This window comes from Dasypus novemcinctus, chromosome 2, assembly GCF_030445035.2.
Source record: "Dasypus novemcinctus isolate mDasNov1 chromosome 2, mDasNov1.1.hap2, whole genome shotgun sequence".
In the NCBI taxonomy this organism is placed as follows: Eukaryota; Metazoa; Chordata; class Mammalia; order Cingulata; family Dasypodidae; genus Dasypus; species Dasypus novemcinctus.
Window position 1 is genome coordinate 118157067 of NC_080674.1, and position 23948 is coordinate 118181014.

The 23948-nt window shown below is 36.2% G+C and overlaps 1 protein-coding gene across 1 annotated transcript in view; it reads left to right on the forward strand.

The window, feature by feature from the left end:
• Window positions 1-23948, forward strand: part of DCP2 (decapping mRNA 2) — an 82448-nt gene that overhangs the window by 19966 nt on the left and 38534 nt on the right. The window contains exons 3-4 of the mRNA XM_004480292.4: window positions 5236-5363; window positions 5875-5973. Of these exons, the coding sequence (XP_004480349.1) occupies window positions 5236-5363; window positions 5875-5973 (227 nt within the window). The remainder of the gene's footprint in view (window positions 1-5235; window positions 5364-5874; window positions 5974-23948) is intronic.

Below are 23948 nucleotides of genomic sequence, written 5' to 3' on the forward strand. Positions count from 1 at the left end.
CTTTGAGATTTACAATCTATTAGATAAATCATACTTGATTTCTAAAAATTGTCAAATATAAATAATTGCCACAATTTAATGGGACCCCTTGAAATGTGCACTGATGATTAAAATTAATTCAGTTTACTTTTCTTTCAGGCAATTAAAGCTAGCCTATTTCTAGAACTGCTCTGTTTTTTATTTTCCTCTTGCTGCTCCATTTAATCAGATCACTATCTTTCTGGGAGAGAAAATCCTTAAGTAATTAATTATGTTCAAAGTAGAAGTATTGGTTCTGTGGCAAATATAAAGTCCTTGGCTTTAAACAACCTCTCCCCCCATATACAAATAAGACAAATGACATGTCATAATTTATTAATTATAAAAGGTTTAAATGATTATTTAAGATTACAAAAGCTGTGTATTACAAAAGCTGAATAGCTAATGATCTTGATAGTACATCCTTTGAGAATGGAAAAAGGATTAAAACATTTTAGGCAAAGCTATATTTTTAAGAGAATAAAGGATTTTTTTAAAGTAAGTGAATATGGGGAGTATGTTCTGGGTTGGAGGAAAAGAGCTTAAACCAAATTGGAGCATTGGAAAGCATAAAAGATTTATTGGGAAATAAATTAGTTTGCATTGAGCAGAGAGAGTTCTTATGGAACTAGGAGATATAGATAGATATATAGAGTGGTATTGTGGGAGTTCTTAAATCTTGAGCCAAGGTGCTTTGATTTGCATTCTGTGCCACTTTTTTTTTTTTTTATTAACACATTTTTAAAAAAGTTAATAGCTCACATAGAACGTTACATTAAAAAAACATAAGAGGTTCCCATATAACCCACTCCCCACCCCCATCCCCATCATTTTTGTGAATTGTATTTTTTTGAAGATACATACTTTTTAATCATAGATCATGCATTCAAATGGAACTGTACTCAAAAGTCCACTATAATAAATTAGAGTCTAGGGTTGAGGGACCTATAAATACCCTTGCACTCAGCTCCCAGGTACTTCCCCTGAGCCCGGTGAAATCAGGAACCCTTAGGACTCTGCAGAGAACAGGTGGAACATTGTTCTAGACAATGGTTAACCATAGGAAGTTTTTGAGCAAGGGTTCAAGGTACTCATATCATTTGAAACTGGTATTGATTTATCTGGCAGGATAGGTTGAATGTAGGGTGGAGTGTTAACAGTACTTGAGAAAGGATGTAATAAGGTGCTTAACAACCCCAAATTTGGGGCTAGAAGTAGTCTTTGGAGGAAGCGATACTTTATATGAGAAAGTGAAAAAAAGCTAAATGTGACTGAACTGTAGAGTAAGTGGGGAGAGATGAAATGATACTATAGTGTTAATGGGCTAATGTGTAGGGGCTGTAGGCCATGTTTGGGCTTTATATAGGGAAATACTGGAATTTTTAAAAAATTAAACATTTTGTGAAAAATGTCAATTTACAGAAAAGATGAGAATCTTACTGTAAACTAGGTGGGAAATTAGTTACGGTGTTATTTCACTAATTTATGAGCTGGTAATAGAAACTGGTGGTAGTATAGAAGAAGTGAAATTTGAAAGACATTTAGGAAGCAAAACTGATGATACCTTGGGTATTTGAGAAGAGAAGGATGATGGTATGGTACCCAGGTTTCTGGTTTGAGCAGTTGAGGGGATGGGTGTGCTGTTCCATTCATAGGAAAATAAAGGAGGAAAAATTTTGTGGGGAAATAATGGGCTCAGTTATGGACAAGTTGAGTTTGTGGTACTTGTGAGATAGTGGATTGGAGAGAATGAATGCTCAATAACATGAGTTCTGGAGCCAGATTCCCTGGGTTACTGTCCTTTTTCTTACAGTTAGTAGCCATGGGAACTTGGGCAAATTGTGGGGCTTTTCTATGCCTCTATTTTATCTTTTGTAAACTGTGCAGTCTTGTGAATTTTTTTTCCCCTTCAGTAAGTTAGCAATCTGGATACAGACACCGGTTTTCTGGATTTGCTTCAGTGTTGAAGTTTTGCTAGGGAGTTTTATTCAGCAAACAATGAAGCAATAGAGTTGAGGATATTGGTAAGATACTGATTAAAGTGATGGACTGTGGACTTTTTAGGGAAGAAAATAAAACAGGAGATTACTGATAGGAGAAAGATAAAGCCAAAGATTTATATAGAATAATGATATAGTGAACATTATTAGAAGAAAACTGTAGAAGGTTGTGGTCAACGTGTTATTTATTTATTTATTTATTTTTAAAGATTTATTTATCCGCCCCCCCCCCCCGCCCTTGTCTGTTCTCTGTGTCTATTTGCTGTGTGTTCTTCTTTGTCTGCTTCTGTTGTTGTCAGCGGAACGGCAATCTGTGTTTTTTTTGGTTGCGTCATCTTGTGTCAACTCTCTGTGTGGGTGGCACCATTCCTGGGCAGGCTGCACTTTTCTTTTGCGCTGGGAGGGTCTCTTACAGGGCGCACTCCTTGCGTGGGGCTCCCCTACGCAGGGGCAGGGAACTCCTTGTGCACATCAGCACTGCTCATGGGCCAGCTCTACACGGATCAAGGAGGCCCCAGGTTTGAACTGCAGACCTCCCATATGGTAGACAGACACCCTAACCACTGGGCCAAGTCTGCCGCCAGGGTGTTTTATTTTAATTGCTTTGGGAAGTGGTCCCTTAATGAGTGGATGTGAAGGACAGGGCAATCAAGGAAGTGAGGCTAGAGTTTGAGATGAGTGTCCATGGAAATTGGTGTCATCAATATTAATGGTAGGATTTGGGATGGAGATTGCTCTCTAGGTGATTATTTATACTTAGTGCAGGTTTTCCGTCTTTTTGCAAAAATGTTTGAATCAAAAACCAGTATGTCAAGCAACAGAATTGTTCTTAAAAAGAAAGAATATGTGTTATATAAACGGACATGTGCTTAAAATCTAACCAGTCTAACTAACCTTCATTCTTTCTTATCGTGGAACCGTAGCCCAGATTCCAGACTCAAAATAATTTGGTATGGAGGTTAAGGAAATTAGACAGTAGTCAAGTAAGAATTTTAGTAAAACTTAGAAATGACTTAATTATTTAGTACATGCTGTAGGTTAACAATTATTTAGTACATGTTATCAGCTTTTATATATATCTAATTTCTAATTAAGTACATTATCTCATTAAAAAATGTGCTTTTAAAATTCCTACTCCCACAGTTGAGTTGAATTACTGTTATGTAATGTTAGGTATGAAGAACTGTCAGTGGGGAATTTTATGTCACTTAAGATTGAGTATTTGGTACTTTTACTTGCTAATTTTGTGTGTGGACTTAGATAGGTACTTAACAGGTTCTTTTCTATGTTAATTGCAAGTGTGTCTTGAAGTGTAGTTGATTCAGTCAGCTTATTTTGTCATGTTCTTAGAGGAAGAGAAAAATAGATAAATGAAGTCTGTAAAAATTTCCAAACTTAAATTGATTTTATTTCTTTCACTAAACCTTTTCTGTTATTCTTTTTAAAGAAGTTGTTTAATTGGTAGAAAAGTGAGATAGCAGATGGAGGTTTCATTCTCTTTGTAGAGGCACTGATTGATGCAACTTGAAGTTATTAGGAACATTGTAGGAAAAAGGAAGAAACAAAAATGCTGTGTAAGCACCCTACTGTCTGAACAAATTGAAGTTATCTCAGTTGCTGGGAGCTTTCTATATCAGTTTCTCTGTGGTTAAGTTTTTTGTGGAAAAAATTATCCGCTTACTTAAAAATTTATGCTTTGCTTACATTAAAAAAAATTGTGGTAACTTTAAAACAAATAAGGGATTTTCAGTAACATCTAAAGCCAAAGCTTATTGGAAAATACCTTTCAGAATCTTTTAGCAAGCCCATATAGAACTCTAGGACTTGAATAGTAAATGTAGCAAGCTTTAATTTTTATTCCTCTCCCAAAATGAAGGCATGGAATAATTATATAGAGATTAACCTCATTCCTGTCTTCTGATTACAATGTTGTCTTAGATGATTGACTTCTTTGGCTATTTGAAGTCCTCTTTTAGTTCTTAGTACAACTATAAAACCCAAATGAACTTTTAAGTACAAAATTGTAGAACTCATAAAGTTCGAATTAATAACATGAATTTAATGTAATGTGATATTTTTGTTTAAATTAAATCTCTGATCACAATATTATGCTGATTTCCTCAGAGTGTTTTGAGTTTGTCGTGTTTTGTACTACCACGCCTTCTACCACCATTATCTGCTTTGTCTGCTCTGAAACCTTCCTTTCTATGGCATGTTGGGATGTCATTTGGCCCTAATACACTGTTTGTACATTAGGTTGCTTCTGAATAGCCAGTAGCTAGGAAAATACCAATATAATCTCTGAAATCAAGTAGCAGTACTTGATATAGGTAGTCATCCATAGGATTGGAAATAAGCTCATATTTCATGTTTTTGGATTAACATCAAAATGCAAATGCAGGATGTAACAATTTTCATAGAGGACTTGAAAACCCTTAAGAATATGTCCTCAGTTTGAGAAACACTATTAGAAGTTAAAATTTGATAGCATGGAGTATTAAAAGCCTGAAGCATACTGTTTCAGGGTTTAGGATATATATAATTATAAATATGTGTATATTTACTTACTTTACAGTGTTTGATTTTGGGGCGGGGGAGGTGGGCATGCCTGGTTTTTTTTTTAAATGGCCATATTTTCCTTAATTCTTAGATTTTTCTTTCCCTGTAATCCTTAGTAAATATTTAACTTGATTTTTTCTTTAAATTTTAAAAGCAATATGTATACACGGCAAATAAATTCAAACAGTACAGAATGGTATAGCTCATCCCTAATTCTACTTTCCAGAGTTAACCACTTTTGACTATTTTTTGTTCTTCTGATGATTTCTACCTCTCAACAATATATGTATTCCTTACTTTCATATCTTGCTATCAGTTTTATTGTCTGTTTACTACCTAATGTGATGAATTCAACTCACTTAATGAGAAATGTTTGAGCTGTTCATGTGATCCAGAATTCATTTGTGTTAACCTAGGGATCCAGGGCTATGAGTACCCAAAACTTTCTTGATTCAATTTTGGGCCCAGGCTAGCTATACGAGTTGGCAGTGATGTGTTCAAGAGAAAACAAATGTGGGGGGAAAACAGGTTTAACGTAAGTCAGGAGATTTGAGTAATTTCATACAAATTCCAAAGTTGGTTTAAATGGGTTTCTTTTTCTGTATAAGTGCTTAAGCTGTATTAAGGGAGAAACTAGCTTCCTTGACACTATTTATACTTTTCAGTCATTGTCCATTTTTGCTGCCTCAAGGTGAAGATGTGGAAAAAGTTTTGGATGAATGGAAGGAGTATAAAATGGGAGTACCAACATATGGTGCAATTATTCTTGATGAGACACTTGAAAATGTGAGTAAAATAAAATAGGAAAAGGTGAAAGAGTGATCAGCTGTTAAATTTTAGCCTATTAACAAAATAGGCTATTTATGTAAAGTTTTGAATGGACATTTAAAAATATACTTAAATTTTAGTGCTAAAGGTCAAAATTTACATTATTTAGTTTGTTTTTATTCTGGGTTTTAAGATTTTAGTGAGGCAATATGGCTTAATGTGAAGAAGTATCACTTCACTGTTGAAGAAAATTTTTTTTTTTAATGGGCAGGATGCCTTTCCTCACTCCGGTAATAGTATAATCATCTTCAAGGAAAGTATTTAAACCAAGTACACTATAAACTTACTGATACCTTTTTTTTTTTTTAAGGAGGTACTGGGTATCGAACCCGGGACCTCATACATGGGAAGCTCATGCTCAACCACTTGAGCTACATCAGCTTCCCAATCACAGTTTTTTGAAGAAAGGAGAAAAACACCTTTGGTTTTAGAAAAAAGGTGAGTCTTAATTTTTGTTTTGTTTTCGTAGGTACTACTGGTTCAGGGGTACCTAGCAAAATCAGGCTGGGGATTTCCAAAAGGAAAAGTAAATAAAGAAGAAGCTCCTCATGATTGTGCTGCTAGAGAGGTGAGTTATCATTGTAGTTTGAAGCATTTTGTTAAGATCTGAGTGTATTTTTTTTTCAGCCATTTAGACTTACTTGTTTGGAGAGTCTAATGCTTTTTCCAGAACTTGACTGCATGAAGTGATGTATCTTTAATAGCATGTGTTTTTGAAAGAAAACTGTTGATTTTTTCCCCACATCTTTCTATCATTTATTCGTTCCTTGTTTCTTCTTTAATTGCCCATTTTTAAATATATTTTTCACTTCTTTATGTTGGTTCCTTCTCCATTTTTACCTTTAGAGTTGATTTATAGTTGTTGGAAATGTAATATTGCAATTGTTTTGGCTATTAAAATCTTTTTCTTTTTTTTTTCTCATGTTTATAGTTTTGACTTCCAGACAGGTGTATAATTTAGGCTTCTCTAAAAATTTATATTTGTTGTTAAAAAACCCACTCTAGCTCCCCCCTGCCTATATAATAAAGTTTAATCCTTTAAGTATTTAAGTCCCCCCTCCCCTTAGTTGTTCCTAAATTTACCTTTCTTTATTCCCGGCCAGTTCTCTGTATTCTGAACTTGACTTGTTCCAGCCTCTAAACTTTGTTCCTTTATTATTTCCCTACCTGGAAAGTCCTCTTTTCTTCCTGCCTTTGCAGATCCTGTCTTGGTCCCTTTCTAGATCTAGCTCATATTATGGCTCTTCCTTGAAGTACTGTCATGAAGTAGCTCTTTATACAGGGTCTGAGTTTCTTTATCTGTAAAATGAGGAATGGTTAATTTGTAAAATACATTATTAATTAAAATTCTACTTAATTTTAAATCTAAGTGGTTATCTCTAGCACGTGTAGTCCCTGAACTTCAATAAAATTACTGTATTTATTATTCATTTGGCATTTTAATGATATAATACCTTGTGATAGATTGTATACTGAGTTCTTATTTATCAGTTCCTTATCCTTTATTATATTTTGCTTCATCCTTGAGTCAAATTTTGAGAAGTTGAGGTATAGGAAGTATAATACAGTGGAAAAAGGTCTGGTGTAGTTGAAAGATTTTGGTTCTAGTTCAGGCTCTGTTACGCAGCAGTCTAGAGATTTTGGGCAAGTCATTTAATCTATAAGATACACATTTTTTAAGGAGAGGGCTATATAACTGAAAATAATATCTTTAAGAAGAAAAGTCTAATGCGGAAGTGATTTGGATTTGAGATATATTTTGAAATTGATAATACAGACTTTGTGGCATTTGTCATTTGTATCCATTGCCTTATTTGTGGCATATGTCATTTGTATCCATTGTCTTCTTTGACTCTTTCTCCTGCAGCATTGTTCACTGCTTGGTTTGGGTGTGACTCTTAGTGAGGGATAATAGTTAAACGTCTTATAAAGCACATTAGTGGTTATTTACTTGGGAGTAGGATTGAAAAAATGGTGAAAATGCTGCATTTTATATTCAATATGGAACAACAGAATTTGGCAACAGATTATAGACAGAGCCATCGTATACAAGTAAATGAAGGGTTTATGTACACCTCTTTAAACTGAAAGCTCTTTGGGAAGACAGTGAAGAATTGTCACATGCCCTAAAAGCCCATCTTTTCCCTTTTTTAGATGGTGGGACTATATGAGAAAGAAGTTGTGAAGTGTTCTCTTTGTTTCCTCAAACTTTGTAGTCTCCTTACTTTTAAGGTAGGGGACTGTGTAGAAACTATGGTACCCTACTTAGAGGAATTGCTTTGTATTCCTGTACATGGAGTTTTACTCCTCCTAAGGCAGTAAGATAACTGTCCAGGTTCAGAAAGGACACTCCCTTAACTGGAGTAAAAAAAATTTGGTTAAATTGGGTGGGATCAGTTTCCTGTATAATTGGATCTTCTTAGGGGAATCTGGGGGAATTCAAATAGCTCAACTTTCAAAGCTGAAGTACCCCAGACCCGAGGGATCTACCCATGTCTACCACTAGAACCATCCAGCTGATGAGTTTTATGTATTTTATGCACTATATGCTAACGAGTCAGTATGATACAGAAATAGGACGTTCAGGGAAATAGAGGCAGTTACCTGCGAGCTGAGGCACCCATTTTTTTGCTTTGGTTTATCTTACCTGTCTTTTGCTTCAAGATACTAAGATAAAAGATCCTGCCCATGTGATGCTAAATTTCAGTAATAACTGTAGCTCACTATAATTTGTAAGAGAATAAATAAAATATATTCTTAGGGCATGGGGAGTGGGGGAACGGAGTGTATATAATGGAAACCACATAGAGTCTTGCAGGGAGGGGTACAACTACTATGGGAGTTTGGGGATCTTTATAAAGATAGCCAGGAAAAACTAACCCTGGAACAGATGTGGTTACAAGACTTGAAATAATAGGAATTTTTAATACATATTTATGCATTACATTATAACTTGTGCAGTGTAACTCTCCCACCATTTACTCCTGAATTAACCATAAAAGGCTTAACATATATACAGTTTCCACAGAATACTTTGGTTATTGTCGTGGAAACCAAGTCTTAAAACACTTGAAAAAAAACAAGATTTTTTTTAAAGTGCACAAAAAGTAAAAGAGAATGATACAGCAACCCCCTAAGTATCTGCTACCCCATAGCCATTTTTAAAATTAACAGCTTTATTGATGTATATATGCAGTTGATTGGCATACAATAAACGGCACATAATTTCATGAATGTTCACACACACACACACACACACACACACTCTCTCTCTCTCTCTCTCTTTCTTTCTCTCTCATCCCTGTGAGACCATCATCAGAAACAAGCTAATGACCATATCCATTATCCCCAAAAGTTTCCTTTTACCTCTTTGTAACTTCTTCCCTGGAACCTTCTCTCACACACCCACTGATTTTCTTAGTTTAGAATTTTATATAGTTGGAGTCATACATTTTGTATTCTTTTTCTATCCTTTTTTCACTCATAAAAATTGTTTTGAGATTCATCCATGTTGTTTGTATCAGTAGTTCATTCCCTTGTTTTACTGTATAGTATTCCATTTTATGGATAGATTTTGATTTGTTTATCCATTCATTTGCTGATGAACGTTTGGGTTGTTCGTAGTTCTTGGCATTTAGGTACAAATCTTTGTGTGGATATATGCTCATGTCTCTTGGATAAATACTAGGACAGAATGTCTGCGTAATATGGTTGGTATCTGTTTTAACTGTTTAAGACACCACCAAACTGTTTTTCTAAGTGATTGCACATTCCCATCAGCAGTGTATGTGAGTTCCAGGTGTTTTACATTCTCTACCAAGGGATGTCCAAGGTTTCACAGTTAGTAAGCAGCAGTAAAAAATGAGTGCAAACATAGGTATTCTGGCTCTGGAGACTAAGTTCTTAACCACTACAATATATGCACTCAAGAAGTATTTGTATTTAGATGCATGAGTATTTCTAAACACACACACAAATCAAATAGAAGGAATTTGCCATTTTTAAGCATTATCGTTTTTTAACATTTGCTTTTCTGATTTGGGTCATTAGGGATTTTCTTTTTTCGATTTTAGAGTTTTTGCTTTGCATTGACATTCTGAGGAACCATTATCCCTTTATTTTAGTCAGAAAATTTGCTTTTATATCTAAGAATTAATCTTAACTTCTAATCCTTTTTGATCTAAATAAAATCCTTTTTTTAGTTGATAAAGGAACTTGGGAGAAAAAGACTAACCTTTAATTTCTGTAGATTTTTGGATCAGTATCTTTAAAAGCAAGACTTTTTAGTTTTTATTCCTGATTTATTCATGTCTACTTTTGTCATAATAGAAAAGTTTTGGGATTAAGGTGAAGTATTGTCATTTTTGCGTTTTTGATTGGTGAAAGGATTCAGCGAGCCACCCTAGAACTGCAGTATATCTTTCTGCCACTTGATGGTACTGCAATATAATAGAAACAGAATTGTTTGAGAGTGGAAAACCACTGTTGTTAAGGCTTAGTTGAAACACAGATCTTTCCATTTTTTATAAGATTTTATGTTAGTGCCTCATTGTTTCTTTTAACTTTTCAATTATATTGACATAAAAGGTTTTGTACTGTTTTATAACTGCCAATTAGACTTGTGATGATGTCTTAAAGCACCTTCTTTTCTCTTGCTATTAAGTTATACTGCTTTCCCTCTTACTTTAAGCTGCTAACATTTTTATTTGGTTTATTATACCATTTCTACAGTTACACTAATGTTAATTTTTCACTATATGTGGGACTCCAGATATGTTTTGTTATACTTAGTAGCAGAATTTGACATCTAAAACAGGGCTTTTATGTGGGCAGAGCTGAAAGAAGTGGTAGCAAGCAGGCTTCTCAGGAAGAAGGTATAAATAACTATCCATAGAAAGCTAAAGGCATGTTGATTAGTAGTTTCCAGTCTTTGACCTTTTGATTGACCTTTGCTAATTGGATTATTTCTGGACAATTTTATTCAGTGAAGTAAATTTATGACAAAGTTGTGAAAATGTTTTCTAGATACTGTTGATCAGGTTTTTTTTAAAGATTTATTTTATTTACTTTATTTTTCGTTATTTACCCTCCCCTCCCCCAGATGGTTCTCTCGTCTGTCTCTCATTGTTTTCTCACCTTCTCCAGGAGGCACCGGGAGCCAAACCCGGGACCTCCCACATGAAAAGCGAGTACCCAATGGCCAGAACCACATCCTCTCCCTGTGGGCTGTGGTATCTGCTGGCTTGTGGCACCTGCTCATTGCTGTGGGGCGGCATCTAACTTGTTTGTGGTGGGGGTGGCGACTGTTGTCTTCTTTTAGGAGGCACTGGAACCTTAACTGGGACCTCCTATGTGGTAGACCAGTGCCTAGCTATTTGAACCATATCAGCTTCCCAAACACATTTTTTAACATAATTTCGGTTCATTTTTATAGTCGGTTGTGGAATCGTGTTTGATAGCAGTTTTGCTGGTGATAGAACCATCTATTCTTGAAAACTAGCAAATGTTACTTAGTTCATTTGTGGTTTTAAGATTTCATAGTGTTCGTTTTTTGCCAGAATAATAATTGTTGTTTATAGTAATGGAACTGGCTTTGATACTCATTTATATGATTTAATCTTGATAGATTTTGGACAGAGTGACTACTGTTACATTGATAGCTTGCTGTTATCTAATGTACACTTCATATTCACATTTCATTAGTTGCTCCATTATGGTCCTTTTCAGTATTCCCCCTTCCTGCTGCCCTCCAACCCTATTCAGGATCCTATCCAGGCTCATGCATTGCATTTAATTGTCATGTCTCTTCAGTCTCCTTTAATCTGAAACAGTTGCTCAGTCTGTCTTCAATTTTTATTTTATTAGGCACATATTCAGATTTTATTTGTAACACAAATACTCTACCCACAAGGAATTTAGATTATACAATGAACTTTTACCATAATTTCTTATTACTACACAGATTGAAATGATGTGCATTTTCATTTCTAATTGTACGTGAAAAGAAAAGCATTAAAGAGAGTAACTATAAAATAAAATTAAGAACCATATATAAATTATTTTTAAAAATTTTTTGTTGAAGAATAAATACATAATATTAACTAAATGCTAACACACTAATACACTAATCATAACTGACAGCTTACTTATATATATGTATATTCCTGTGAAGCCACTATCCAGATCAAGATATAAAACATTGCCAAGTCAATACTCACTTTTTTTTGCTTTTCCTGGAGGGAACCACTATTCTGATTTCTGTCACCAGTGTTTGATTTTGACTGTTCTTGAGCTTCATATAAATGGAATTATGAAGTAGATACTCTTTGTGTTTGGCTCCTTATTCTCAGTATAATGCCTGAGAGATTCATCTGTTGTTGCATGTATCAGTAGTTGCTTTTTTTTATTGCTGTATAATATTCCAGTGTACAAATAGACCATAAAGTTTTGTCCATTTCCTTTTGCATTGGATTTTATCCAGTTTTTAGCTATTATGAATAAAGCTCCTTTGAATATTTTTGTGCATATGCTTTGAGGAAAATAAGCCTGCATTTCTCTAGGAGAGGAAGTGCTGGGTCATAGGTTAAATGCATATTACTAACTGTTTTACAGGTGGATGTACCAGTTTACATTCACACCAGCAGTGTATATGAGTTCTAGTTGAGCCACGTCCTAGGCCACACTTGGAATTACCAATTAAAATTCTTAGCTATTCTAGTGGGACTGTAATGGTATCTTATTGTGGTTTTAATTTGCATTTCCCTGAAGTCTAACGATATTGTGCACTGTCTCAGGGCCATTTGAATATCCCTTTTTTTTTCTTCCCCACCCCTGCCTCCACTTCCACCACTACCCTGCTGTTTTTGCTGTCTGTGTTCATTTGCTATGTTATCTTCTGTATCTTTCTCTTTTTGTCTTCTCTTCTCGTCTTTCTCCTCTAGGATTCGATTCTGGGGGCCTCTAATGAGGAGAGAGGTTCCCTGTTAATTGCGTCACTTCAGTTCCTGGTCTCTGCTGCACTTCACTTTGACTCTCCCCTTTGTCTCTTTTTTATTGTGTCATCATCTTGCTGTGTGACTCACTTGGCATGGGCACTGGCTTACCATGCAGGCACTTGGCTTGCCCTGAGGCACTGGCTTGTCACCTGGGCACTTGGCTTGCCATGTAGACACTCAATTGGGCACTCAGCTGACCACGCAGGCAGGCACGTGGGCACTTGGCCTGCTGCATGGGCACTTGGCCTGCTGTGTGGGCACTTGGCTTGCTGCATGGGCACTCGACTCACCATGTGGGCACTGGCTTGGCACACAGGCACACTTTCTCTTCTTCTATTTCAGCAGGAGGCCCAGTAATCGAACCTGGGTCCTCTCATATGGTAGGCAGAGATCCTATCACTTGAGCCACATCTCCTTCCCTGAATATCCTCTTTTATTTAGTTCCAAGTCACATGTTACCCAATTAAAAAAATCAGGTTACTTGTTTTATTGATATTATTGGAGATTTTTATTTTTTAACATATTCTAGATATGAATGTCTCTTTTGACTTTTAATGGTATCTTTGGATGAAAAGAAACAATTTCACATAACACTGTAAACTTAGTTAAATCAGTCTTAATTGTTATAAATCTCAATATGTATCAAGATTGATTTACTAATCAAAATATATTTGAGGTCTGCCTCAAAGAGTAGACTTGACCTAAGTTTCAAATAAAAGGAAAACCAAAGGATCTGAAGGTAGAACTTTTGCTGTAATGAGAAAATATCTAGACAGTATGCATGAGTCATGAAATAAATCAACATGATTGACTTTTTAATTACATTGTCTTAAGTAAGTAAATGTTAAGATTTTGGGAAGAGGGAAATGATGCCACCTATGTCATTGAGCCCTCAGAAATTTATATAGTTTTGGAATGTTTGAATGTTAGCAATCAGTTCTACAGTAGACTTTTTCTTTCTATAGCTATGCTACCAAATGTGGGTTTAGCGAAACATAATACATGAGGACTTTTTGTCAATATCACATATATCCTTTTTCCCACTCTCTCACTTTCAGAAGTAGTAAATATAAATAAATACAAATAATGTGTCCATAGAACAGTTGTCAAGTGAGTGTATTCATCTAGCTCTTTCTTTTTAAATGCTCCTTTATTGAGGTATATCATTCATACATGAACATGCATAAGCAATAAGTGTATAGTAAAGACTGTGAACTTACAAAATAAACATGCATAACATCATACAGGGGTCTCATACATCACCCTTCCACCAATGCTTTGCACTGTTTTGAAACACTGTATGTGAGAGCATTATCAAATTATTACTACTAACTATAGTCCCTATCTTAACATTTGGTGTACTTTCCCCCCAACCCACCCTATTTTTTAAAAATATGTTTTTATTACAGAGATTGTGAGTTAACAAAACAATCATTCACATGTGTAGAATTTCCATACAATACCCCTTCACCAACACACCACACCATGGTGGAACATTTGTTACTGACTATGAGATAACATCATCAGACTAGTACCACCAACCATCGTCCATAGCATACATTTGGCACCCTTTTTCCATACACCTCCATTATCAGCACAGTACATCTTTGACATCGATGCAAGGATATCATAGTATTGCTGTTAACCACAATCTATAGGTCACACTAATTGTAGTTTTCCCATGCTTCTCCACATTCCCACCACCCTGCAGTAGTGATGTACATAAGCTCTAGCTCATGGAAGACACTCTTGAATTTATATCCTCAATCACAGTTCTCATCCACCTCTAGGTTCACTGTATTTTCAGTCCCTAGATATCCTTTAGCTTTCTTTCAATTGACATTTACTTGCCCAGACTACCCTTTTCAGCTTCAATCCCATTTACAAACCAGCTGCTACTTACTAAACAGTGCGTTACCATCAGTTCTATACATTTCCACACTTTTTATAATCAAGTTAGTTAAAACTTCTACATACATTAAGCATCAGTAGTTCTTCTCAACCCTCCTCTTATCTCCTAATAACGTATACTCTAGGTTTTAACTCCATGTGTTTATTCTTTGTATTTAGTTCATATTAATGAGATCGTGCAACATTTGTCCTTTTGTGTCTGGCTTACTTCACTTAGTATAATATTGTCAAGATTCATCCATGTTATCATATGTGTCCCAATTTGATTTCTTCTTATTGCGGCATAGTATTCCATCGTCTGTATATACCACATTTTGTTTATCCATCCGTTGGTTGATGGACATTTGGGTTGTTTTCATCTTTTGGCAATTGTGAATAATGCCACTATGAACATCGGTGTGCAGATGTTTATTCATGTCATAGTTCTTCTGGATATATTCCTAGTAGGGGAATTGCCGATTCATATGACAGTTCTATATTTAGCTACCTGAGGAACTGTCAAACTGTCTTCCACAGAGGCTGCACCATTTTACAATCCCACCAACGATGAAGGAATGTTCCTATTTCTCCATATCCTCTCCAGCACTTATTCTGTTTTTTTTAATAATGGCTATTTTATGTGGTGTTAGATGATATCTCATGGTTGTTTTGATTTGCATTTCCCTAATAACTAGTGATATGGAATATTTTTTCATGTGTTTTTTGGCCATTTGTATTTCCTTTTTGGAGAAATGTCTATTTGAATCTTTTGCCCATTTTTAAAATTGGATTGCTTGCTCTTTCATTGTTGAGTTGTATGATCTGTTTATATAGAATGGAAATCAAACCCTTATCAGAATGTAGTTTCCAAATATTTTTTCCCATTGAGTGGGCTGCCTTTTCACCTTCTTGAAGGAGGTCCCATTTATCCATGTTTTCTTTTGTTGCTCATACTTTCAGGGTAAGGTTTAAGAATCCACCACCTACCGCCTGGTCTTGACAATGTTTCCCTACATTTTCTTCTAGGAGCTTTATGGTACTTGCCTTTATATTTAGGTCTTTGATCCATTTTGAGTTGATTTTTGTATAAGATGTGAAATTGGGGTCATCTTTCTTTCGGCTATTTGTATCCACTTCTCCCAGCACCATTTCTTGGATAGACTGTTCTGTTATAGCTGGGTGGATTTGACAGGTTTGTCAAAAATTTCTTGGCCATAGATGTGAGGGTCTGTTTCTGAACCATGAGTTCGTTTCCATTGGTCTCTGTGTCTGTCTTTATGCCAATACCATGCTGTTTTTACACTGTAACCAGGTAATACGATTTAAAGTCTGGAAGTGAGAGTCCTCCAACTTCACTTATCCTTTTTAAGATGTTTCTGGCTATTCTGGGCCTCTTACCCTTCCAGATAAGTTTGATGCTTGTGTTTTCCATTTGTTTAAAAAAGTGCTGGTGGAATTTTTATTGGGATTGCATTGAATCTGTGTCAATTTCAGTAGAAGTGACATCTTAATGATACTTAGTCTTCCAATCCATGAGCATGGAATGTTCTTCCAATTATTTAGGTCTTTTTTGATTTCTTCTAGCGGTGCACTATAGTTTTTTTTAATACAAGTGCTTTGCATCCTTGGTTAAGTTTATTCCTGAATATTTGATTCTTTTAGTTGACATTGTAAATAGATTTTTTTCCCTGACTTTCTCCTCATATTGTGTTTTAAAATGATTTTGCATATTGATCTTGTATCCCGACACTGTACTGAAATTGTTTATTAGCTCTAGCAGCTTTTTTATAGATTTTTCAGGACTTTCTAGACATAGGAGCATATCATCTATGAATAGTGAGAGTTTTACTTCTCCCTTTCCAATTTGGATGCCTTTAATTACTTTTACTTGCCTGATTGCCCTAGCTAGAAGTTTAGCACTATACTGAACAACAGTGGTTACAGTGGCTATCCTACTCTTGTTACTGATCTCAATGGGAAACCTTTCAGTCTTTCACTATTAAGTACTATGTTAGCTGTGGGTTTTTCATATATGGCCTTTATATGTTGAGAAAGTTTCCTTTAATTGCTATCTTTTGTAGTATTTTTATGAAGAAAGGATGCTGTATTTTGTCAAATGCCTTTTTTGCTTCAATCGATAAGATCATGTGATACTTCTTTGATTTATTAATGTGGTGTATTATGCTGATTGATTTTCTTGTGTCGAACCACCCTTGCATGCCTGGTATAAAACCCACTTGATCATGATGAATAATTCTTTCAATGTGTTGTTGGATTCGATTAGGAAGTATTTCATTGAGGATTTTTGTATCTGTATTCATTAGAGAAATTGATCTGTAATTTTCTTTATCTGGCTTTGGTATTAGGGTGATATTGGCTTCATAGAATGAGTTTGGTAGCGTTCCTTTTTGTGATTTTCTTTGGGAGAGCTTGAGTAAGATTGGTATTAAATCTTTGAATGCTTGGTAGAACTCACTTGTGAAACCGTCTGGTCCTGGGCTTTTTATTTTGGGGAACTGTTTGATGACCGTTTCAATTTCTTTACTTGTGATTGGTTTGTTGAGGTCTTCTATTTCTTCTACGGTCAGTGTAGGTTGTTTATATGTTCCTAGGAATTATTCCATTTTGTCTACATTGTCTAATTTTTTTGGCATAAAGTTGTTCATAATATCCTCTTATGATCTCTCTTATTTCTGTGAGGTCAGTAGTAATGTTCCCATTTTCATTTTTTATTTCATTTATTCGCATCTTCTCTCTTTTTTTCTTAGTCTAGGTAAGGGTTTGTTAGTTTGGTTATCTTCTGGAAAAACTAACTTTTGGTTTTGTTAATTCTATTTTTGTTCTCAACTTCATTTATTTCTGCTCTGATCTTCGTTATTTCATTCCTTCTAATTACTTTGGGATTAGTTTGCTGCTCTTATTCTAGTTGCTTCAACTGTGTAGTTAGGTCATTGATTTTAGCTCTTCTTTTTTAATATATGCATTGAGGACTATAAATTTTCTTCTCAGCACTGTCTTCACTGCATCCCATAGGTTCTGATATGTTGTGCTCTCATTTTCATTCATCTCAAGATGTTTACTGATTGCTTTTGAAATCTCTTCTTTGACCTACCAATTATTTAATAGTACGTTGTTTAATCTCCATGTATATGTGAATTTTCCCTTTTTCTGCCCCTTGTTGTTTTCCAACTTTATTCCCTTATGATCAGAGAGAGTGCTTTGTATATTGTCAATTTTGTTGAATTTATTGAGATCTGCTTTGTGACCCTACATAAGGTCTATCCTGGAGAAAGATCTCTGAGCACTTGAAAAGAATTTATATCCTGCTGTTTTGGGTTGCAGTGTTCTGTTTATGTCTATTAAGTTTAATCTATTTATCATATTATTCAAGTTGTTTCCTTATTGATCTTTTGCCAAGATTGCCAAGATGTTTTATCCAATGCTGGATATGGTGTATTGAAGTTCCAGCTGTTATCGTAGAGATGTCTATTTTTCCATTCAGTTTTGCCAGTGTTTGCTAGTGTTCGTCTCATGTATCTTGGGGATCCTGGTTAGGTGCATATACTTTTATGATTGTTATTTCTTCCTGGTGAATCATCCCTTTTATTAATATGTAATGTCCTTCCTTGTCTCTAATAACAGTTTTGCTTTTAAAGTCTTTATCTACTGATATAAGTGTAGCTATCGCACCTTTTTTTTGGGTTACTGCTTGCATGGACTATCTTTCTAACCTTTCACTTTCAGTCTGTTGGTATCCTTGTATCTGAGGTGAGTCTTGCAGACAGTGGCTCAAATTTTCTTACCCATTCCACCAGTCTGTTTCTTTACAGTAATAATATTCAATGTTATTACTGTAAAGGCAGTTCTTATTTCATTCAATTTGGTCTTTGGGTTTTATCTGTCATTTTATTTTCACTACTCTTTACACTTTTAGTTACTGTTACTGATACAGTCATCATTTCTAGCCTCTCTTCCAAGCCTCTCTCTCATGCCTTTTCTTTTTAGGCTGTAACACTCCCTTTAGTATTTACTGCAAAGCCAGTCTTTTTGTTATAAATGCTCAGTTTCTGTTTATCTGTTAATATTCTAATCTAGCCCACATCTTTGAAAGATAATTTTGCCTGATATAAAATTCTTGGCCGACTGTTTTTCTCTTGCAGTATCTTATATATATCATACCACTGCCTTCTTGCCTCCAGGGTTTCTGATGAGAAATCAGCACTTAATCTTATTGGGTATTTCTTATTATGTAATGCATTGCTTCTCTCTTGCTGGTCTCAGAATTCTCTCTTTGTCTTTGGCATTTGACATTCTGATTAGTATGTGTCTTGGAGTTGGTTTCTTCAGATTTATTCGGATGGGAGTACATTGTGCTTCTTGGACACAGATATCTATGTCCTTCAATAGCATTGGGAAATTTTCCACCATTATTTCTTCAGCTATTCCTTCTGGCCTTTTTCCCTTCTTTTATCCTTCTGAGACTCCCATGACACATATGTTTGCATGTCTCTTGCTGTAATTTAGTTCCCTGAAACCCTGTTCAACTTTTCCATCTTTTCTTTATCTGTTCTTTTTTTTTTTGTTTAGTTTTATTTTATTGAAGTATATCATTCATAACATGAACACACATAAACAATAAGTGTATAGTAAAGATTGTAAACTTACAAAATAAACATACATAACATCACACAGGGGTCTCATACATCACCCCTCCACAAATTCTTTGCATTGGTGTGAAATGTTTGTTACAAACTATGCAAGAGCATTGTCAAAATATTACTACCAATTATATTCCTCATCTTACATTTGCTGTATTTTTCCTCCATCCCATACTATTATTTTAATGTATTTTTGTTTCAGATACTGTGAACTTGCAAAACAATTATTCAGATGTGTAGATTTCCCTTGCAACTCCATACCCTGGTGGAACATTTGTTACAGATTATGAGATAATATCATCAGGCTATTAACACCAGTCATGGTCCATAGCATGTATTTGGCACATTTTTTCCATACACCTCTATTATCAATACAGTATAGCTTGGCATTAATGCAAGAATAGTATAGTATTGCTGTTAACTGCAGTCTGTAGGTCACACCAGTTGTCCTTTTCCCATCACCCTGCAGTAGTGATATATATCTTCTCTAGCTCACAAAAAGACTCTCTTGCATTTGTACCCTTAACCACAATTCTCAACCACCTCTGGGTTCACTGTGTTATTCAGTTCCTAGATTATTCTTTAGCTTACTTTCAATTGACATTTACTTCCCCAGACTACCTTTTTCAGTCACAATCCCATTTATAAACCAGTTGTTACTCACTATAATGTGTTACTATCAATTCTGTCCATCTCCACACTTTTACAGTCAAGTTAATTAAAACTTCTATGTACATAAAAGCATCCATAGATGTTCTCATCCTTTTATCTCCTTATAACCTATACTCTAGGATTTAATTCCATGTGTTAATTATTTGTCTTTAGTTCATATTAATGAGACCATGCAATATTTGTCCTTTTGTGTCTGGCTTACTTCAGTTAATATAATGTCTTCAAGACTCATCCATGTTACCACATAATGTCCCAATTTCATTTCTTCTTACTGCAGCATGGTATTCCATTGTACGTATATACCACATTTTGTTTATCTGTTCATTGGTGGATGGACATTTTCCATCTTTTGGCAATTGTGAACAAAACCACTTTGAACATTGGTGTGCAGATGTCTGTTTGTGTCATAGTTTTTAGTTTTTCTGGATATATTCGTAGTAGAGGAATTGCTGGATCATATGGCACTCCTATATTTAGCTTCCTGAGGAACCACCAAACTGTCTTCCACAGAGGCTGCATCATTTTACACTCCAACCAACAGTGAAGGAATGTTCCTATTTCTCCACATCCTCTACAGTACTTATTATTGTCTGTTTTTTTAAATAATGGTCATTCTATGTGATGTTAAATGATATTTCATTGTTGTTTTAATTTGCATTTCCCTAATAGCTATATGCAACATTTTTTTACGTGCTTTTTGGCCATTTGTATTTCCTCTTTGGAGAAATGTCTATTTAACTCTTTTGCCCATTTTTTAATTGGATTGCTTGTTCTTTTACTGTTGAGTTGTATGATCTCTCTCTTTTTTTTAAAGATTTATTTATTTATTTATTTCTCTCTCCTTCACCCCCCCGCCCCGGTTGTCTGTTCTCTGTGTCTGTTTGCTGCGTCGTCTTCTTTGTCTGCTTCTGTTGTTGTCAGCGGCCAGTAATCTGTGTTTCTTTTTGTTGCGTCATTCGTGTGGGCGGTGCCATTCTTAGGCAGGCTGCACTTTCTTTCGTGCTGGGTGGCTCTCCTTACGGGGTGCACTCCTTGCATGTGGGGCTCCCCTGTGTGGCACGTCACTCCTTGTGTGCATCAGCACTGTGCATGGGCCAGCTTCACACGGGTCAGGGAGGCCTGGGGTTTGAACCACAGACCTCCCATGTGGTAGACGGATGCCCTAACCACTGGGCCAAGTCTGCTTCCCTATGATCTCTTTGTATAGAATGGAATTCAAACCCTTATCGGATAAGTGGTTTCTGAATATTTTCTCCTGTCGACTGGGCTGCCTTTTCACCTTCTTGATGAAGTCCTTTGAATCACAGAAATGTTAAATTTGAGGAGGTCCCTTTTAACCATGTTTTCTTTTGTTGTTCGTGCTTTTGGTGTAAGGTTTAAGAATGTACCACCCATCACCATGTCTTGAAGATGTTTCCCTACATTTTCTCCTAGGAGTTTTATTGTACTTCCTTTTATATTAGGTCTTTGATCCATTTTGAGTTGATTTTTGTATAAGGTGTGAGGTAGGGGTCTTCTTTCTTTCTTTTGGCTATGGATATCCAGTTCTCCCAACACCATTTGTTGAATAAACTGTTCTTCCCCAACCGGGAGGGTTTGACAAGTTTGTCAAAAATTACTTGGCCGTTGATGTGAGGATCTGTTTATGAACCATCAGTTCGGTTCCATTGGTCTGTGTGTCTATCTTTATGCCAATACCATGCTGTTTTTCCCACTGTAGCTAGGTAATATGATTTAAAGTCTGGAAGTGAGAGTCCTCACTTTTCCTTTTTAAGATGTTTCTGGCTATTCGGGTCCTCTTACCCTTCCAGATAAATTTGATTTAAAGGAAGATGTCTATTTCTCCCTTCAGTTTTGCCAGCATTTTCCTCATGTGTCTTGGGACATCCTGGCTAGGTGTGTATGTATTTATGATTGTTATTTCTTCCCTGGTGAATCATCCCTTTTATTAATATGTAATGTCCTTCCTTGACTCTAATAACAGTTTTGCTTTTAAAGTCTGTGTCATCTGATGTACGTATATCTACCCCAGCTTTTTTTTGGTTACTGCATGCACGGAATATCTTTTTCCAACCTTTCACTTTCAATTTATTGAAAGACCTTGGGTCTAAGCCGAGTCTTTTGCAGACAACATATAGTTGGCTTATATTTTCTTATCCATTCTGCCAGTCTGTGTCTTTTGATTGGGGAGTTTAGTCCATTAACATTCAATGTTATTACTGTAAGGGCAGTTCTTATTTCATTGATTTTGATCTTTGCATTTTGTCTGTCATTTTATATTTGACACTTTTAGTTACTGTTACTGATACAGTTGTCATTTCTAAACTCTCTTCCAGGACTCTCTCTCCTGTCTTTTCTTTTCAGGTTGTAACACTCCCTTTAGTATTTCTTGCAAAGCAGGTCTTTTTGTTATAAACTCTCTCAGTTTCTGTTTATCTGTAAATATTCTAACCTCACCCTCATTTTTAAAAGATAAACTTGCTGGGTATAAAATCCTTGGCTGGCAGTTTTTCTCCTGCAGTATCTTAAATATATCATACCACTGCCTTCTTGCCTTAATGGTTTCTGTTGAGAAATCAGCACTTAATCGTATTGGGTATCCCTTATATGTTACGAATTGCTTTTCTCTTGCTGCTCTCAGAATTCTCTCTTTGTCTCTGGCATTTGACATTCTGATGAGTATGTGTCTCAGAGTTGGTCTGTTTAGATTTATTTGGATGGCAGTATGGTGTGCTTCTTGGACATGGATATCTATGTCCTTCAATAGGGTTGGGAAATTTCCACCACTATTTCTTCATATATTCTTTCTGCCTCTTTTCCCTTTTCTTCTCCTTCTGGGACACTCATGACACGTATATTTGCACGTCTCTTGCTGTCATTTAGATCCCTGAGACCATGTTCAATTTTTTCCATTCTTTTCTTCATCGGTTCTTTTATTTGTTCACTTTCGGAGGCCGTGTCTTCGAGCTCGCCAGTCCTTTCTTCTGCTTCCTCAAATCTGCTGTTATATGCCTGCGGTGTATTTTTTTTTTAAGATTTATTTTTTATTTATTTCTCTTCCCTTCCCCCTCAGTTGTCTGCTCTCTGTGTCCATTTGCTGTGTGTTCTTCTGTGACCGCTTCTATCCTTATCAGCGGCACTGGGAATCTGTGTTTCTTTTTCTTGCGTCATCTTGTTGTGTCAGCTCTCCGTGTGTGCAGCGCCATTCTTGGGCAGACTACACTTTCGTTTGCATTGGATGGCTCTCCTTACGGGGCGCACTTCTTGCGTGTGGGGCTCTCCTACGAGGGGGACACCCCTGCGTGGCACGGCACTCTTTGCGTGCATCAGCACTGTGCATGGGCCAGCTCCACATGGGTCAAGGTGGCCTGGGGTTTGAACTGTGGACCTCCCATATGGTAGGCGGACGCCCTATCCATTGGGCCAAGTCACCTTCCCTCCAGTGTATTTTTAATTTCATTTATTGCACTTTTTATTCCCTTAAAGTCTGCTAATTTTCTGTATGCTTTCAGATTCTTCTTTGTGCTCATCCAATATCTTCTTAATATCCTTAATCTCTTTAGCCATCTCATTGAATTTATTAAGGAGATTTGTTTGAACTTCTAAGATTAGTTGTCTCAACTCCTTTATGTCATCTGCAGGCTTATCTTGTTCATTTAATTGGGCCATCTCTTCCTGTTTGTTGGTATGGATTGTAATTTTTTGTTGGTGTTTCCGCATCTGACTTGCTAGATGTATTTATTCTGCGTGCAGTTTCTCCCTTTAGTTTAGGGATATCTTATCTTTTCTCTGTTGCTGGTTGTGTAGTAGAAGCGAATGGTATACTTGGTGCTGTAAGCTGTAGAGGCTAAAGCTGCCCATGTTGCCCCAGGAGTTGATGAAGTTTCTCCCACCTTTCTCCTCTGTTAGGGGTGGGGACAGAGCTGTAGCCGTGTATAATAATCCCAGTTGGACACAAGACTGTAGTCACCCGGAGACACTGGTGAAGCTTCACATCCCTTCCTCCCCTACCTTAGGCAGGGATGGAGCTATAGTTTTGGTCACCAGTCTATGCTGTGTGGGTCCAAAGTGACCACAGTTCCTCAGGTAAACTGACTTAACATCAGACCCTCTCCCTACTGGGAGTGGGAATGGACTACTGGGAGTGCCCAACAATCTAATCTCTGTGGGCCAAATATGCCTGCAGTTGACCTAAGAGGCTTAGGGAGTACTGTCCTTCTGCCCTTTAGGGGGTGGGAACAGAACCACAAATGATCAACAGTTCAGTCCTGTAGGCTGAAAGTACTCACCGTTGCCCGGAGAGGCTGAGGAAGCACCAGCTCCCTCTT